Source organism: Triticum urartu, chromosome 3 (assembly GCF_003073215.2).
Source record: "Triticum urartu cultivar G1812 chromosome 3, Tu2.1, whole genome shotgun sequence".
Lineage (NCBI taxonomy): Eukaryota > Viridiplantae > Streptophyta > Magnoliopsida > Poales > Poaceae > Triticum > Triticum urartu.
In genome coordinates this window covers 598,307,208-598,327,273 of record NC_053024.1, presented here as the reverse complement: position 1 = coordinate 598,327,273, position 20,066 = coordinate 598,307,208, and the positions used below count along the sequence as shown (strand labels likewise).

The following is a 20,066-nucleotide window of genomic DNA, read 5'->3' as shown; positions in this document are numbered from 1 at the left end:
TGTGTATTTGTTAAATACTAAGGACGAGGCTCTATACTAAGGCAGAAGTTGAGAACAAACTTGAAAATAAATAAATAAACGAGTTTGGTCTGATCGTGGTGGACAGTACTTTTCTAATGAATTAAATTTATTTTGTGCAGACCATGGTATTATTCATGAGAGTACGCTTCCCTATTCACCCTAGTCGAACGGGGTTTCCGAACAGAAAACCGTACTCTGACAGATTTGGTTAACGCCATGTTAGATACATCAGATTTATCAAGGGCATGGTGGGGGAGGCTCTATTGACATCATGTCATGTCCTGAATGAAGTTTCATGAAGGATAATGAGACTACTCCCTATGAGCAATGGGAAAAAACTACACTCTCTTACTTGCGCACTTGGGGTTGTTTGGTTAAAGTCAATGTACCGATAACTAAAAAGCGTAAGTTGGGATCAAAGACTGTGGACTGCATTTTTCTAGGCTATGCCAAGCATAGCGGCGGCTATAGATTTCTAGTGGTGAAATCTGATGTACATGATGTGAAGGTCGGTACGATGATGGAGTCTAGAGATGCTACATTCTTTGAGGATATTTTCCCCATGAGATATATACAAAGCACTTCTAGACTGGAATCTGATGAGACTCCTGAACCTGCCATTCCGATGGAATATTATGAGCACAAAAGTGATGAAAGTTCCATGGAGGATGACGAGAAAGCTCCTGTTAGGAGTAAGGGACAGATGACTGCAAAGTCCCGTGGTGATGATTTCCTCGTGTACCTCGTGGATGACAACACTCCCAGTTCCATCTCCAAAACTTATGCATCACCGATGCTGACTACTGGAAGGATGTAGTCTGTAGCGAGATGGATTCCATCTTGGCTAACGGGACATCGGAAATCACTGATCATCCTTATGGTTGCCAACCATTGAGATGTAAGTGGGTGTTCGAAAAGAAGCTTAGGCTCGATGGTACTATTGAGAAGTACAATGCTAGGCTTGTGGCCAAGGGTTATACCCTGAAAAATGAAGAAGATTTATTCGATACTAACTTACATGTGGCTAGACTGACAACCATTCGAGTATTACTCTCGTTGTCTGCCTTGCATGGTCTTCCCGTTCATCAAATGGATGTTAAGATGACTTTCCTTAACGGAGAGCTAGTCGAGGAAATTTACATGCAACAGCCAGATGGCTTTGTAATAAATGGTTAGGAAAGAAAGGTGTGCAAACTATTGATATCTTTGTATGGTCTGAAACAAGCGCCTAAGCAATAGCATGAGAAGTTCAATACAACTTTGATATCTGCTGACTTTGTTGTTAATGAAGCCGACAAATGTGTATACTATCGCTATGGTGGGGCCGAAGTAGTTATACCGTGTCTGTATGTTGATGACATATTGATATTTGGAGCCCACCTCAAAGTCATTGAGGAGGTCAAGGCTTTTCTATCTCATAACTTTGAGATGAAAGACCTGGGTGTGGCTGATGTTATCTTGGACATCAAACTACTGAGAGATAATGAGGATGGAATTACACTTTTGCAATCCCACTATGTTGAGAAGATTTTGAGCCGTTTTGGATATTCGGACTGCAAACCTTCAGCAACACCATATGATCCTAATGTGTAGATTTGAAAATTCGAAGGCACGACTGTAGATCAATTGAGATATTCTCAAATGATTGGTCACTCATGTACCTAGCTTGTGCTACTCGGCCTCACATATCATTTGCTGTGTGAAAACTGAGTCGGTTTGTTTCCAATCCGGGAGTTGTGCAGTGGCATGCTGTTGAGCGAGTCATGCGTTATTTGCAAGGTACCGTGAACTACATAATTCACTATTCTGGGTACCCGATGATACTTGAAGGGTATAGTGATTCAAATTGGATATCTGACGTTGATGAGATGAAAACTACAAGTGGATATGTATTCACACTTGGTGATGGTGCTGCTTCCTGGAAGTCTTGCAAGCAGACGATCTTAACGAGATCGACTATGGAAGCAGAACTCACAACATTAGACACATCATGTGTCGAAGCAGAATGGCTTCGAGAGCTTCTGATGGATTTGCTAGTGGTTGATAAGCCAATGCCGGCTATCGTTATGAACCGTGACAACCAAACAACGATTGCCAAGGCTAAAAGTTCAAAGGACAACATGCAATCCATGAAGCACATATGAAGAATATTAAAATATGTCAGACATTCTAGAAACTCCGGAGTAATAGCGTTGGATTACATCCAAGCGGCTAAGAATCTGGCGGATCCCTTTATGAAAGGGGTATCATGGATTGTGATAGAAAATGCATCGAGGGAGATGGGTATGAGACCCACGTAAGTTGCCATGGGGGTAACCCAACCTATGTGACCGGAGATCCCATGAATTAGGACCTGGGCAACAATCTAGCAGTCAACTGAGGAGAGTATTCTTACTAATCCACTCTGTTAGAGATGCACTACTCTCGTAATCTGTAAGGCAGGCTGACTTTGGTCTTAATGTGTTATAAGCTTGTGTAAGCAAGATGCTACCCTACAGAGCATTCTTTGGAGGAACACACCTATGTGAGCTAGACTGTTGGTGAGTGGTCACAGTATATGAGATTGAGTGATCTCTAGGAAGCTCATGAGAAGGGAAGGAGTATGACTAATAAGCTCCACCGGTGGGGTTTAGCCTTAGGCAACCACGTATTAGCTAACAGTAGGTGAAACTTCTGCACGCTAAACTGACAATTCAAGGCATAGTCCATTGTTCAGTTGTGAACAAGTCTAATTCTGTTGCTCTAGGTGGAAGTTCAATTTAACAGTCTCCACTGAAAATTCTGGTATATCAAACGTTTTTTGGAACAGTTAACAAACTTATGTGCCTCGAGATCTGGTGGGGGGTTGTTAGATTATAGATGAGTTTTAGCCCATATAAGACAATAATCCCTGGTTAATCTCTAAGACCCATTTAGGTGCATGCCAAGTGATGGGAAATTTAGTACCATACTGCTATAGTAGTAAGATTGAGACCCCTTTATAAGGGCTGCTCTACCACATGCCATTGGGAGCTCGGGAACAGGAGTTGTACACACGCGTTCCTCCTCCTCTGCCATCCGCCTCACCTCGTCACGACTCGCGCGCCACGGTTTGCGTGAATGAGTCGAGTCGAGCCTTATTTTTCCTCTCTCTGTGCTGCTTCTAGCGAGCCCAACCCGACTACCGCGTGCACGGTTGGTCGGGAAAGCAGGTGCCTCCGGAACCCTGTCGTTCGATATCCTTCCCGAGAGAACGGCAATAAGGTTTTTAGGGAGTATCTCGATGCGACTGCTCCCGATCCATCCCGTCCTCCTCTGCTTCCACTACTTCCCCTGCATCGACACCAAGGTCGAAGACGGCACCGCGAAGAAGAAGGCCACGAACGACAGCGAGGCTGTTGCTGACACTGTCGCGTTAGCCTGGCGAACCGTTAGGTATGATCTGTTCATCCCTCGTTTACTCATTCATGTGCTAGCCGTATATGTTGTGTTCATAGATGTTTCATTTCTATGTACTATACGTGCTCACATATTTAGGTATCAGTATGAGTTGCATACCGTATTTGTCATGCTTACTGTTTACTTGTGGATTAGTCTAATCGAAAAGGTGCTGATATTTCCAACAGTCGGTTCCTATCTCCATCGTCTACTCCTGTGACTAGAGGGGTTGGGGACCCCGGCGATTCGCCCCAACCCATGGGTAGGCAGCTTCGTGTGTGGGCGTCGTTGCCTCTGGCCATAATGACAACAATGCATACAAGAATAATGCCCGAGTACAATCCCACCTCAACATCGTCCATGGCCGTGTCGAGGAGCCAGTGGGCTCAGTCTTCCATCGATCCTTCTGGTCGACGGTTTTATGTCTTTCCCCAAGGTTATCATCCCTGTCGACATCACCGACAGATGAGAGTGGATGGTGGTTTGAGATCTGGGCCTGAGGATTGATGGTGGTAAATCTGGCGCTCGACTTTGACGATGCAGATGGCTGACGGTGGCTCCTCGGTGATGCGCAACAGTGGCAAAGGCCTTACCGACATTGGGCTTCTTCATAGACTCGCAACTCCCTTATTAGCTATGGCTCTCCTCCGAGCCTAACGATAAGTTAGGGGCGACGATGGCATACACAAGATTACCTAAGGACTCCTTTGTAATTTTATTTTCTTATTAGATGGGGTTCCCTACAAACTTCTAAAGACATGTGCCATCACTTGACCCTTCTCGTCAGTTCCACTTTCGTTCATTGTATTCTGCTTGTTTGCGATTAATGGTACACACATTTGCCTAAAAAACTTGTTGGGCAAAAACTCCATGAAATTGCCTTGTGAGAATACTTTAATACATCAATTAAAATGTAAAAAATACTAGCCTATGAACTAAACTCGCGGGTATAATTTAGTCCAAAGGCAAGACAACTCAGCCTTATCCTGCCTCATGGTGTGCCACACTGGCTAGTCATTCACGCACGTCACACGTGTCAAATTCCTCCAATCCAAATTAATTGACACTCACCTAGCACAACTTTGTTATTTTGCAATTAACTCTGAATTTTTTTTGTCAAGTTGTGACCTTCGACCCTCACCCTAGTGTGACGAATCGGGTGCTGCCTAAGGGCCCTGCAATAACATGCTCTGTGCTCCCTCTTAACATACAGTCACCAAACAACTCTAATTATATATACTCACTATGTCTACACTTAGCATATCTCAGAGGAACAACCATACCAAAATTGTGCAGGCTACCAAACACACCCTATATGAACAAACATAGAGGCTTTGCGTTAACGTGGATCTGAAGAAATAGTGAGGAAGAAACTCAGAGTACACAAACAGCCCAATCTAAAAACTAGTGCAAAATGTAGATAACTAAGCCAACAGATACAAAGAACTGCCACCATACATAATCATAGTAAATTGCTTCACGGTATTATTTATCATTTCACAAGACAAACGCTAAAGTGATAGAATATTATGAACAAGAGCCTAAAATACACCACTAATTACATCAAAATTGTCTAAGAACGATCCACAATTGGCAGGTAGTTGTCACAAGGATTCTGTGGTACAACAATAGATGATGGTTGTCAGATAAGCTATTGTTAAATCATCTGCGACTACCGCTGCAATAGCAAGACTGGATGCAGCTTAGGTGTAATGGGAAGACATGATCTATGACATACCCTTTTCTCCGAGTGCTGCCTTTAATTGTTTTTTGTGTTGGCTGGTAGAAGAAAACAACGGAGTGAGTGGTGGGGAGGAAATTTCACTGCTCTCTCGGCTACTTCTGGCCTCAAGCAACTTATTGACTGTAATGAGGGGTGTTCTCTGGCTGTTCGAGGGTATGGAGAAACTGCGAGCCAAGGAAGCAGGTGGCCGCGGAAGCGGCGAGGCTGTCTGCGACGCTGTTGGCGAGGCACGGACAGGTGCTGTAGGAGCTTGGCGCTTTGATACCAAAGGACCGGAGTAGCCAACTAGACCACAAGGCCGGAGGGGCTCAACATTGGCTGGAGGCCTAGGCAGCTCATGAACCTCACTGATTTTGGGGGATACTATTGAAGGTGGGAACATCTTGGGTGAAACTGGTGACGGCTGCCTAGCATGAACACACGACTTGGATATCATCGCATGAGGACGGCCCATGGATGACTTGGGATCAGGCTTGCTTGATCCTGCTTTGCTTGGAATCGGACCAGACCAGGACTCTCTCTTTAACTTCTTACTAAAATCAGAGTTTGATGGCAGTTTAATGGGACCACTATGCATGGTGCTCGCCTTGTAATCTTTCGCCGGTGGAGATGAATGCCACAAGTTGGCTGCAGCGCCATCTTTACTTCCGAAAAAATGCGCGGAATGATGAGACCTGTGAACAGCTGCTGATCTGGGATAGTCATCATCCGCTGGTGTTGGGAGTTTGTATGAGTGCCGGGCTGAAGATGGCCGGATTTGCCGAAGCCTCTCTGTTTGATCGACAAAATTGTCAGCAAACATTGGAGCTGAATGTGTGATGATCTCAGGCTTCACTTGTGGAGCTGCTGCTTCTGCCTTCAGTAGCTTCACCTCTTCCTGCATATGAGCAGATAGGAATACTAAAAACTTCAGAGTATGCACACAGAACGATCTTTAAGCTGGTAAACGGTAGTAGTATAGGTCTGTTTGTCCAGGCTATAAATATGGACACGGCTAGGAAATTGCAATGTTTTACCAGTGAGCATTAGTAAGTGGAAGCTCACCTGCTTGATCTCTTTTATTGGCGTTGGGGAAGTCCTCAGGTCTCCTTTATCCAACTGTACATAGAAAGCAGATGTATAAATTAAACAGATAGTACAAGATATTTATTTATACATATAACAAATAAATAATGTTGAAATATTAGAATTAACGTGTGCGAAATATCACCAAGGTGAATATTGTTCTAATCGTAGCAACAACAACATTTATACGTTTGCACCGTGCGGTTGGAGATTAACCTAACTCAAATATTACAACTAGCTTACTTACACATTGTGCTGCTTGTGCACCATGTGCGACCAAATATTAATATCAGGAATACATTGGCACATACAGTATGTAATAAAATGGAAGCTCTAGATATGAGGCAGCGACATTGTGGAGAAGTGTAAGGCGCATAGAAACCGGGTGACTTACATCCATTGAACCTCTCGAAGCAATAAAATCTTGGTCTCTATCATTTATTTCATAGTCGAAACTCAGTTCTCTGTCATCACTACAAGTCTCTTGGTAAGAGCTGGAGCCATCGTTGTCAGATTCATTATCCTCAAGGCCGGTGAACTGATAGTCAATGTGCTGTTTCTCAGCTATTGCTTTTACATGGGGTTCAAGTGCCTCAAGGCACTTGAGTCCTCTCCTGAAAAAAATTAGCTGAATGTCCAAGCAATGTGCCTAGTTAGGTTATGTGCCACTCACTGTCAGGAAAACAATGGACAGCTTTATGGAGAAAGGGTTAGCCCACCTGAGAAGCATGATGGCGAGCAGCCTGTGTTAAAAGACTATGGAATTGCCCCTGCTTCAGAGATTTCAAGCGAAATATGAACAACGCTGCATCCTCTTGGTATTCAACAAGTGAATCTTGCAGTTGTTCTGCAGAAAACGATTCGACTTTTGAATTCTTTGACTGTCCTTTTTGTCCATAAGATGCCCTCATGACTTCGTACGCCTCCCTGTATGAAAAGGTAACACTTTAAAAGACGAATCTCAATGATGAACGCAAAATAAGATCATGTTGGTTATGTTAAAACCTTTTCGTGTCACATTGGTGCTTCATTTCCTGCATCAATGTGAAGAAAACAAAAGGCATACCATGTCAAAAATTGGTGTAAACTGAGATGTTTGTTCTGTATATGACAGATGTTTCCTGTGAACAAATTTGAGGATTTACGGTCTTGTAAAAGTTAACGAATATTAGTGGAGGTGTGGATAACATTTGTAATATTCAAACGAGTGTATCGAATTGTGGAAAGGTTATAGAGGAAATTTTAAATGCCAAACCTCCACGGTTTGTAGCTCCTTGAGAAGAGATTCCGATGGGGTAGTGATTGTATGAATGATATGTGTACGCTGATAAGCAAATTTTGAAGCATGTCAGCAGATTATAAATTCTAACTGCATTAAACAAATCTAATGAATGTCAAATGTTCCTGCAAAAAGAAACATATTTTAATAGGAAAAGACTTACATAGTTATCCAGAGACTTTGTTAGTTCAAACTGGGCCTTTCCAAGCATCATCAGCACTCTGCCTGCAACATTTTGAATTAATATAAAGGCGTAATGCTTAAAGAGAGCAGTAATTACACAAATAAACACCAGTCTAATTTAGCTTACACGGTCAGAACTTGAAATCTTAAAATCAGAAAAACGAAGTTGTACCTGAACTATGTAGCACAATCAATGCATGAAAGATCACGCCTTAAAGAAATTAGAAACTTACACGGTATACGACTCCATCAGGAATACAACTGGCGGGATCTAGACTCACCCCATAAACCAACACTGGTCATTCCTGCACACTTTATCCTCACTCGAGCGTAATGTGCACCGACCCCCTCCGCCCTTGGAGGGGTCTCGGCCTTCAGTTCTCGCCGCATCCACCAGGAAAAGAAGATGCACCTTGTTGATATGAGTGATTTATCATTCCTTCTAAGCTAGGATGTCACATCGATCCAGGCCACAATGCCTCTGCATCAGTTGGTGGTCCTTGGCTTGAACAAGCCGCAAAACCGATGGATGCGCATGGACCCCCCCCCCCCCCCCCCCCACCCCGGCCTCGAGCTTCAGCTGCATCCACCAAGATGATGGTTGGCAAAGAGGCATCTGCCTTATTCTGGGAGGATCCTTGGCTCCACAGTCGCTCTGTCTGAGCTTCTTCTCTAGTCTCAGAGTGCACTAGGAAGCGGCGGAACATCTGGGATGCCATGACCGACTTGAGATGGATTTCGGACATAGGAGGGACCCTGAGTCCCCTGGCCTTATGGCATTACGTCCAGATCTGGCGGATGGTGCAGACAATGCAGTTGTCTACCTCTTCGGGCGTCCTCCTATAGCATTGGAATTCAGACGCCCAGTACATGTCCAAGAGCTGCTACGACACCCTTTTCCAGTGAGTGGTCAGTTCACACTCTTGGAGGCTTATCTAGAAGCTGTGGGTTGTTCCGAGGGTCAATTTATTCATCTGGCTTGCCCTACCATGACCGTTGTTGGATCATTGGAGCACCTTGTTGTGCGACGCCACCTACAATACACACTGAGTTGCGTGCTATGTGACCAGTCTGAGGAGACGATGACCCATCTCCTCTCTAGCTACTCCTTCTGGCACACGGTGTGGCCTGAGGTGCTCTCCTAGATCTGATCGGCGGCTTGCCACCCAACTGAGGGGGTGGGTTTCGTGGACTTTCTTGCCATTCCATCCAAACCTCGGCTCGGAAGGGAGCGTCCTCTGCCATCATGCTTGTGGTTTGGTGCATCTGGAAGCACCACAACACGATCATCTTTGAAAACGCTCAGCTCAGCTTAGGTCGCCTCCTCGACATGATTAAGTCAGAGGAAAATGCGCGATGGCAAGCGCGGGAGTGCTTGCGGTGAGGCAGTGCCTAGTGTCTAGTGCATCGTGTTGTATTACTGGGTGTGCCCTTCTTAGGGCTTGTACAAATTCTCCTTTCTATAAATGCATCAAAACCCAAGGCTTATGCGTTTTTACTGTATGTTTTACACCATATATTGCGATAATCTGCCTAGAGGACAACTCACCACTATCATCATCCTCATCATTTAGTGCATTTTTTGCAAGTAAGCAACTTCCCATTTCCACCAAGGCCTCCGAAAACTCTGCATAATATATACAACCCATTAATGAAGGGTGGCATCGACAAACAAGCTATCAATGTCTTAAGTATTACGTACTCTGTAAACAAATGTAAGACTAGGTCACTACTTAGTGACCTAAAACGTCTTAGATTTGTTTACAGAGGGAGTAGAACAGTAAGTACCATAGACGCTATTTGTTGTAGCGGCTGCAGCTGAAAGCAAGCCGTCATAACACTTCCTCATTTGTTCCACATCCTGCAGTGAAGTTCGAAATGTATTTCAGTATCACAAAATGCATCATTGCAGAATATGAGTTCCCTGCTCTTCACCAAACTAAAAATGGTAGCAGTGTTTAACCGTGGGCCAGCAATAAATAGGGGGCTTTTGCGTGATTTTTGAATAAAGAGATATAACTCTTATAAATTTGTAATCAGTTTATAAATAATTTGTGTTGGCTGTGTTCATCAGATTGTTGCAGATTCCGGGGGCCTTGTCTCGAGAACCAAGTAGTGTGGCAGTTTCAGCCATTATAAGATCACTATTCAGTGAACAGAAGATATGGTTGGATCATTTTTACCTGTGTCAAAGTGAACTACTCGAATGTTACATTTCAAGGTATTCTTCCGTGCTATCCATCATGTGAAAGAACAGAATGTAAGATACCTATGCCAGATAACTGAGCCACTCCAAGAATACCTTTCAAAGTGTTATTCAGTATCATCCCTCGTAAGGAACAACAGAATTTAAGATACCTACATCATATAACTTGACTGCTCAAGGTTACATTTCAAGGTGTTATTCAGTGTTATCCCTTATCATATTGAAGTAGAACAATAATAATTTAAGATTAGGTTGTGTATATATTCTAGAATTCAGAAATCATAACTTCACTATGACGCGGTTCAACCCAAGCCAGAATCACTGAAAAGCTGCAACAGTAAGCATGATTACGACATCTAAATCGTGCTCAAATAACGTCACTATCCCAAGTCCAAACAGCTTATCCAGTCAAGATTATGTCTATTCAGCGTCCGTGCAGCATCAACGACCCGCAAAGTATCAGAACTGGAATATCTCTCAAAGATTAATGGCATGATGTTTTTTTTGTTGAATATAAGCTCCCATAGCTATGACAGAAAGAAACTTCGATGCTAAGTTATGGACCTTTATCTATCACATTACTTCCGGTCAAGATAATGCACTCTGTGTTGAAATTTTGAGTCAAAATTACGTCTAAAGGCTGGCATTTTTTATTGTAACAACTTTCTCCGGTCGACGCTTCCATCCATAGACTTTGACCAGACAAAAAGGGCTTCTGCACAAATACCTAAAGGCAACTGCAGAGAAGTTGCATGTCTTTGTCATGGATTAGAGCCTAACAACTAAACTACCTACTGGACGATATTTTTATGAAAAGAAATTCCTACTTGCATCAACGTGAGGCAACCTCAAACATTTTTTATCCTAAAGGTGGCTCGTATAGATTATTTAATCTCTCAATTAATGGAGAAACATTTGTATCATAGTGTTGATCATGATTCATTGACTGATTGATGCATGGACAGACAGTACATGACAAATTCTCAGGAATGACCATAATTCAGTTTTGCATGCTGATCGCCTCCTATTGAAATCAAATCAAATGACGATTGGCTCCATCCCTCCAGGCTCATTGAGAAAATAAAAATAGTAGTATAGTTTGATGATAACAAATAAGAACAGCCCATTCTTCCTGGAAAAAGGCGCCCGAGAAGATCACAAATTTCCAGGCGAGATCCGATTTTGACGCCGATTTCACGAGGAACCACGGAAACAAACCCCAAAATCACACAAAGGAAAAAGGGCGGATGAGGAGACGGAGCGGGCGGACCTGGGCAGCTTCGGCGAGCTCGTCGAGCTTGGCGGGCGGCGGGGGGTGCGCCTTCCGCTCCTTGGGGTGGTGGTGGCCGAAGCCCCGGAGCCTCCGCAATGGCGATTTCATCTCCGGCCGATGCCTCCGGGACGCCACGCTGTGCGCGGGGAATTGATCAGTCTCTGTATTGATCAAGACGCTTATATGTTTGTCTCTCGGGTCTGTCTCTTGTTCTTCTTTGGCGGTTGTGTAAGACCGGGGTAGGAAACTGACTCGCGAGGGGTCGTCTTTCCCAACGCCAAACCAAAGTCTGGTGACTCCTGCTCGCTTACCTTTGGCAGGGCGTTGTACATATAGCAGCAGGCAGGGCTCACGGTTGTATAAGCGAAAACTGAATAGTAAATGGTAAATAAAATCCCCTAAAAAGAATAGTAAATAAAAACATGATACCCTGTAAATTTTGTTTCTCCCTTTTATTTTTCGCACCTACTTTTCGTATATGGTCCACGAGAGTCTCAACACGAATTTTCCGGGAAATGCACGGGACAGAGGAGACACATGAGGTCGGCGCTACCCTCCTCGGTGTCGACCTACACACCTTGTGCCAAGCTCTAGGACATCGACTGCTCCCTCCCACTCGGACGATAGGCTGCAATGCACCGGCAATTTTCACGACTATGAACCAACCTGCATCAAACATCACAAGATTGAAGGTGTGGATCACCGATATGATCTTGATTCATACTATACATGTATATGTATATGCGCAAAATTTTCAGATTTTTTATTATGCAAAGTAGTATCCGCTGAAAAGTAGATAAAGACACCCGCAAATAAAAGATAGGTAAAGAGCTATGTGCTTTTAAATGTTATAAGACTCCATTTTCATTAATATCTACCTAAATCGAGCACCACGCTGCTCTTCTCTTTGGAGCCTACTTTTCCCCGCGTATATTGTTGATCAACATTTGATCTTTGCTAAGCGTTCTTTGCGACTCAAGCTTATTAAGCTAGGCACTTTTCTATGGCTTACTATCTTTATTTTTTTCATGAAATTTGGTGGAGAGAGTAGTACAGGACTAGCATTAGGAGCGTTGTTTGTGTTGTGATAGTATGAAACTTACACATTTCAAGATTTGGTGGCACGTATCACTACTATAGATAGCGTAAAAACAAATTTACATATCTCAGGGGTTGGTGAAACCATAGTTTTAAAAACCAAACCGGTGGTCGAACCGGTAAGACTGTCAGTTCATGTTTTTACTGATCGTACCATTGCCTCGCCGGTTCGATTGCTGGTTTTACAATCAAATAATATACTTAGAATAATTAAAATAGGGTCAAATATCACTGGTTTCCTCTTAGACAACCAAGACGGGTAGTTGAGGTAGTTATTAGCCCAAAGATAGGCTAATGCCCATGACATGGGATCTAATCCCACTACTTGCAGCAATATTTTTCTGGGTTTCTCTATACACCGGTTCGGCCATCCAATTTATTAGCCGGTTTCATGAAAGAACCGCCCTATTTTTCACCGTGTAGTTGTGGGTCGGTCTTTTGTGCTTAAAAAATCGATGGGATCGCCGGTTCAGGTTTTCTCCGATTCAACCAACAGTCAAGTTTTTTTAAACTATAATTGAAACTCACATAAGTGTTAAATGAGCCTAAGAAGAAAGGAAACCCGAAACATAAGCTAACAAAGGGGGCTATGGTCTTTTCTAACCACGAAGCAAGGGGAGCGCTTTATTTCTAGCAAGCTTAGTATCTTAAGAAATGTTCCTTATGTTGTACTGATGTCATTTGGATGTTATATAACATTCAGATTTGCGTGAATTCTGTTAAGCTTCATGCACTAGCCAACGCAACCAAAAGTCTGAACTGATGGAAAGGGCTAGTGCAATCCACATATACTGTAACACCCCTCTCACGTGTGACGGGGAAGAGAAGTCAACACGTGCAACCGGAAGAGAGCGACGGCGTGCGAAACTCACGTATGACTCAAGAGGCCTATACGTGGACACAAAGGGGGGCATCAATAATTTTTAGATAAATTGCACAAACCAAGACTTGAACTCAAGACCTTAGCTCTGATACCATATTAAGTTTCATGCACTAGCCAACGCAACTAAAAATTCGAACGGATGAAAAGGGCTAGTGCAATCCACATATACTGTAACGAATTCACATAGAGTGCAAGGAAAAGAATTATGTGAACCATGTAAGAGTAACTAACAGAGCTATCATATAGCCCTCATCACCATAAATTTTGGAGGGTGCTCGGTATCAAGCTTGCGAGCCTCCATGTGACATCCTGTCCTAATAGGATGGTAGACTACTCATATCAACAAGGTACACTTTTTTCTGGGAGCCCATTCGAAGGAACCTCAAAGTTAAGCGTGCTTGGCTTGGAGTAATTTGAGGATGAGTGACCTACTGAAAAGTTGATCCTGAATGCGCGCGACTGAGGACAAAGTGCACAAAAAAACTAACGTTGGTCTATGAGGATAGTCTAGATCCTAGGTGCAACAGCCTGAAGTTGGTGGCTAAACCCATGGGTTTGGCCGAGGCGTTACACTTGGAACTAGAGACAACCCTCGCGGTTACATGGGTGTGTGCGAGACAGTGATACATACTTGGGGCACATGTGAATGTTGGCACTGGTGCGCACATGTGTGTGCCAAGAGAAAGAGGAAACATTCCTGATAGGCCGACGGAGATGTCGGTTCCTTTGAGGGGTGTGTGTGTGTGACATCCCGGCTTAACAAGAATGATAGACTACCCATATTAACAAGGTGTACCTTCTTCTTCGAGAGCCCTCCGTCAAAGGAACCTCCAAGTTAAGCGTGCTTAGCTTGGAGCAATTTAAGGATCAATGACCAATTGGGAAGTTGATTCGAGGGTGGGCACGAGTGAGGACAAACTACACATGAAAGACTAGTATTGGTCTGTAGGGACCGCATAGATCCCATGGGCAATAGCCTAGGACCATTGGGTGAACCAGTGAGTTTGGCCGGGCGTTACACTCCTTATTTGGAGGTTGGGTGAGGCGATATCATGCACACTCCATCTGCCCAAAAAATGGGTCACAAACATTTCAGGACGCACGCTCACTTCCGTCGTCGCTCACATCCCCGTGCCTTCTTTGATTCGTGCCACATCCAACACTCGGTCCGCTGCGATTTGGCCCCTCTCGGCTCCGTTGAGCCGCTCCTGGACCTCTAACGCTTTGCTACAGGCTCGCAACTTCTTCTCGCCATCCGACCATGTCCCCCCTTCTGCCACGCGACCTCAACGACTTACCCGAGGTAAATTTCCCCAGCCTTTTCTCATAATTTAGCTAGTCATATATTTATGTAGATGACATAGGATTCAATAGATGGGTCCGATTGCGTAGCTTGATTCATCATCGGATTCAAGCTCCGAGTCTGATAGTGAAATCATGGACGCCAAAGAAGATGAGGTGATATTGATGGTTGCTGAATGGATATCATCAACCAGAGGGAAGAGGAAGCGCCTGGGCTTGGTTGTGCGACATTTCACCGGAACAGGTGCACTAGCCACGAGCGCCTCATGCCCGACTGCTTTTGTGTCAGGTTGTGCATTCCCGACGTACGTGTTCCAGCATCGCTTCCGCATGACCGAATGGTTGTTCCATCGAATTGGCAACAACATGCACGCTAGTGAACCTCTCTTCCAGCAATGGAGAAATGCCGTTGGTTCCCTAGGCTTTTCCCTTTTCAGAAGGTGACCACGACACTTTAGATGCTTGCATATGGCTCTCATACAAATTCATGGATGACACTCTTTGAATGCCGAGGACACAACCATGCTCCTTGCGATGCATGAAGCAAAATAGTGGCCTGAGATGCTAGGGAGTGTTGACTATATGCACTAGAAGTGGGAGAATTGCGCTGCGTCTTGGCACGACCAATTCATCGGGTATTGCAAAGATCCAACCATATTTTTGGAAGTTATTGCCTTCGAAGATATATGGATCTTGCATTGCTACCTTGGGTTATCTGGTTCTCACAATGGCATGAAAATTCTTGCAGATATCTAATATGTTTGCATGGCTAAATGCTGCCACTTCTCCACCATGCGACTTTACGGTGAATGACCATCAATATGACCATGGCTAATTTCTAGCATATGGCATCTATCCATCATAGTCAACATTTACAAAGTCAATCTCTAAGCCTGAGAACATGAAACATAAGCACTTTGCCAAGGCAAAGGAAGTTCCGAGGAAAGACAATTGTAGGACATTTGGATTGCTGCAAGCAAGGTTTGCAATTTGTCGGGAGCCTGCTCGTTTCTAGAACATGCATGTCTTGCAAATATAATGACATGCTACCCAATATGGTCATAGAGGACGAGAGGGATATGCTAGGCCCCATGGGCATTGACAACCTCGCCAAGCCTCAAGAGAACACAATCACATTCAAGCCTTTGTCGAGGTGTAGCAGAAGAGTGAAGACATGGCCTCACATCATCAGTCGAAAGAAGGATCTTATTGAGCATCACTGGCAGCTAGGCAGGAGATAGTGTGTCTAAATTGATTTTAAAACTTGTTTATTTTTACTTGAGCAATTGGTTTGGTCGCATTATTTGTTGCATTTGGATTATTCATTGTATTTAGAGATGGTTTGTAATAATAATTGTTCGAATATGCTCATTATTTATTTTTGAATTATTATAAATAGGATAGAAAGAACGTATGACCAATGATAGACGAGTCCTGCTCATAGGAAAAATACGAAGGCCATATTTATGACGACTCTGTATTTGCGCACAACCTTCACAATGTTTAGAATATTATAGAGCACACTACATATAAAAGTTGTTGTACTAAATCAGCGACAATTAATATGTATATGGAGTAGAGTTTTCTAATGTTTTTTTTATCACATAGAAAGATAAAAAAAACAACAACTAGAGGCAGTCCTTCTCTAGTCTAGTCTCTAGAAAAAGACAAAAGTGGACTTATCCAGTGACTTCGGTCCGATCATGATCCATCATCACCCAGCTACCAAAATGAGGCCTAGCAAGCCCAGTCGCCAGGCCCATGTGTTTGGCAGGAGGAGGGGAGACCTCGCCTCGCGCACAGGCGAGCACATATAAAAGGGCGTCCGCCGATCTAGGGTTTCTTCTGGGACGCAGGCGGCGGCTTAGGGTTTTAACTCGCATCCATTTTCAAGGTAAGCGCCGCCTCCTCCACGAACCTCGATTCAGACCGCCCTTCACCTCACACGGGCTCCTGTTTGATTATTCCGGTTTGTTCTTGTGCCATCGCGTCCGTCTCAGGTTAGCAGGAGGCGGGCCATGGCGCCGTCGCAGCCCAAGTCAGGGCTCTTCGTGGGCATCAACAAGGGCCACGTCGTCACCAAGCGCGAGCTGCCGCCACGCCCGTCCGACCGCAAGGGGGTAAGCAGCCACCCACCTCCACTGTCCTAGTTTCTCCCCCACGTTCTTTTTCTGCCATGTGGTCTCCTTGCGCAATTGATCTACCCATGCATATTATCATGACTTGTGCTTGTTGTTTAGGCTTATTCAATAATAAATTGTGTTCAGGCTGGTGAGATGTCGACATTCAATTGCAGTGATTTGTGCTTGTTTGAATACTATCGTGGTGTACGTGTATCTTTGTTGTAGTTATGATCCAGAAGGGGTAGTGTTCTAAGTGTTACGAGCATTGTAGCATAGTTTGATTGATATTACTGAAGGTCCCAGGTTGTCTGGTTAAATGTGTGATGGGTATCTTGCAATTACATGAAAGCCCTCAAAACTGAGGACTAGGAAAATGTACATATTGAGTTCAGCCTGCTGCCTGTAATTCTTGGAACTCCCCAGTTGCTAGCCCTGCAGGCTCAAATGTGCCAGCTTAATCAAGTAATTTATAATTCTGCGTTAATTTTATTTTCCTATTGTTGCTCATGTGTCGGTCTGGCTGTTCTTTCTGACTTGTATTACTGATACAGACATGTTGTATTTTCATACCTTGCATATTATTTAATCAATTAGTACTATCTTGTCATGATAAACTCAAAATAGAACTTGCTAGTTTTGAAGCAAAACTGAGTTATTTGGCCATTGTAGTTGGCTATTTTAAACAAAACTTGTGGGAAACTAATACAAAGTGAACTTTGCATTTGTATGGTTCTCTGTGTTTTTTCAATAACTTGTACATGTCTATTCAGTTTGTATTTTCTTTACATTGTTATATCTTGGACAATTTTTGCAGAAAGGTACCAAGAGGGTGCTGTTTGTCAGGAACTTGATTAGGGAGGTTGCTGGATTTGCTCCCTATGAGAAGCGTATCACTGAGCTTCTTAAGGTTGGAAAGGACAAGCGTGCACTCAAGGTCGCCAAGAGGAAGCTTGGTACTCACAAGAGAGCAAAGAAGAAGAGGGAGGAGATGTCAAGTGTCCTCAGGAAGATGAGGTGTGTAACCACTAGTCTTATTATTGCAGTTTATATTATGGACACTATTTTACTATGTTATCCTATAGTTCATTTTCCTTTTTTATTCTAGATGACTTGGTTACAAAGATCACTAGTGCATAATTCGTCCTCTTACATCATGACTGATGAATTCCGTTGATCACTAGTTGCTGCGGTAGCTTCCAACAATGTTTTTTAAATGTCCCTTTTCAAGCCAGTGACTTTTCTATATTGCAAGTAGTGTAGGCTGTAGACAACAGCATCAACTTGGAAGATGTCGGTGTTATGGTGCTGTAGACAATGGAGCAACCTTGGTCATAATCATTGTTGTTTATGTGCTTCTTTAATTGTTTCTTTTGCTTGACCAAAGTCCATTCATCCTACCAATCAGGAAACATAATAGCTCCTGTAATTTCTTTTTCCCTATAATGATAATATATATGAACGAGCTCATTGTTCTCTCCTGGTATGTAGGTCTGGTGGTGGTGGTGCCGCGGACAAGAAGAAATAGATTTTGCATGTTGGTGAAATTCTATTTATCTCAATGCTTTGCCCCGTATTTCCATATTATGCCAAGTTTGTAGCCTGTGGCAATTGGATACGAATGTAGCACATTGCACTTCAAGTTCAGAGTAAAACTATGAATTTTTGACACTATATTTGCAATTGGATTGACATGGTAGTACATTGCATTCTGAGTTCAGAGTAAAACCGTGAGTTTTTGGCACTATCTTTAGTGCGTGGTTTCTATTTGAGAACACCTATCACCTTTTCTTCACAGAAATCAAACGTCTTTGTTTTCTTACTTTTGTATCTGAGCTATCTGTATGACGATGGTTGTATGTTCTTCCCAGACCTTATTGATCTGGGCAGTAAAGCAGGTTTGATTTTGTATCCTTTAGGACCTTGAGCTGTTTGTACCTAATGCCCCTTCGGTGGGGGAGTGTGCGGTTTTCATGGTCTACCAGCCCATTTAGTAATGGCCCCTTCGGCGGAGAAGTGTGCGCAGCATCGCTGGAAACAAAATCACGGAACCTGAAGCTAAAAACTGGTTGTTTTTCAATGCATGATGCATCATCAGACGAGGAGTTATCTGGTCAGCACGAAGGAAATCGATTCATGAGAATATATACCATAGTGGCATAGTCCGTTTGCAACGCATGGATTCGTCAAAGACGAAATTAATACTCTCTCCGGCCCTAGTGTCAAAAAAATGTCTTACATTATGGGATGGAGTAGTAGATGCGAGCATCAATACTCCCTCCGACCGTAGTGTCAAAAAAGTGTCTTACATTATGGGACGGAGTAGTAGATGCGAGCATCGGCGCAGAGGCTATAGCATGTTGTGAACGGCTCACTTTGGCTTCAGATTTAGCACTATGAAGATTCATATTGGCCTCGGATTGCAAGATTGTTATTGATGACACCGCAAAGGAAGGACTGGGAGCTCATGCATCTATCACCAAGGAGATCGTAAGGACGTTCTAAATTATTTCTGGAATGTCGTTTCACTCATGAGCATCGAAACAACAACTTGGAAGCTCACAATGCCGCTAAAGAATGCTAGCTTTTTTTACCGATGAGACGCCACCTGTGGCTAGGCACTCCTTTCTATACTTTATCTATACATGTTAGCTTTGACATATTGGATATCGAGTTATATATTGGACGATATGTACATATATCGAAGAAAACATGTCTAGTTTTGTTTTCATTATTCTTGTTCAAAACATTTATTTTTAGTAAAACAAAATGTATGATGTCAATGCTTTAATATGACACTTTTAGATTCCCACTTTATTAACTTCTTGATTAAGAAACTATTAAGGAAAGATTCACAAAATCCTTACTCTATGATTAAAAACAATACTATATATATGCATTTGTATGAAAGATTGTGCATGACTTTGATATATAATAAAGCTGTAAATGCATAATCTTATTTCACAACATTCTAATAAATAATTGTTGTCATATTTCCATCATTCTATATCAGTGGACATATCGGGCTAGATATCGGCCATAGCGGTCGATATTTCGGTCTGTATCATATGATATGTTTGAAAATTGATATTTACAAAATGATATGTTACCTTTATATCGGTAGAACCCCAAAAGTGATATATCGGTCGTATCAGCCTAGATTTAAAGGCTTGAATAAAACTTAGCGAGGTTGATCTAAAAAAAACTACCAAAACGTATTATATTAAGGAACAAAGGTAGTACCTGATAGGGATCATATATGAGGATAGGGATTATATATGAGGCATTGAAAGGAAACTCCCCAAGCTTTGCCATACTGATGTTCACATTCGACATGATAAACTGATTTGACAGGAAAAGTACAAGACCATGGTCACATACTAAATAAAACATGCTTTTACAAGAACTCATAAGAATAAGAACTACAAGCAAGTCCACAAAAACTTTCTTAGAAGAATAAGATATTACAAGAAAG

The 20,066-nt window shown here is 43.0% G+C and overlaps 2 protein-coding genes across 2 annotated transcripts; one reads left to right on the top strand and one right to left on the bottom strand.

Annotated features, from left to right (window-relative positions):
- Positions 1 to 4,875: 4,875 nt before the first annotated feature.
- LOC125545246 (uncharacterized protein At2g33490-like) lies at positions 4,876 to 11,485 on the bottom strand. Its single transcript, XM_048709138.1, has 10 exons — positions 11,186 to 11,485; positions 9,498 to 9,570; positions 9,259 to 9,336; positions 7,690 to 7,751; positions 7,503 to 7,571; positions 7,253 to 7,281; positions 6,967 to 7,174; positions 6,642 to 6,875; positions 6,227 to 6,280; positions 4,876 to 6,059 (listed from the first exon to the last, which is right to left on the bottom strand). Exons 1-10 carry the CDS (start codon positions 11,294 to 11,296, stop codon positions 5,166 to 5,168), a joined length of 1,812 nt encoding a protein of 603 aa, XP_048565095.1. The 5' UTR covers positions 11,297 to 11,485; the 3' UTR covers positions 4,876 to 5,165.
- A 4,725-nt stretch (positions 11,486 to 16,210) lies between these two features.
- On the top strand, positions 16,211 to 18,265 carry LOC125545245 (60S ribosomal protein L36-3-like). Its single transcript, XM_048709137.1, has 4 exons — positions 16,211 to 16,365; positions 16,472 to 16,591; positions 17,409 to 17,608; positions 18,083 to 18,265. Exons 2-4 carry the CDS (start codon positions 16,490 to 16,492, stop codon positions 18,117 to 18,119), a joined length of 339 nt encoding a protein of 112 aa, XP_048565094.1. The 5' UTR covers positions 16,211 to 16,365; positions 16,472 to 16,489; the 3' UTR covers positions 18,120 to 18,265.
- Positions 18,266 to 20,066: the final 1,801 nt, after the last annotated feature.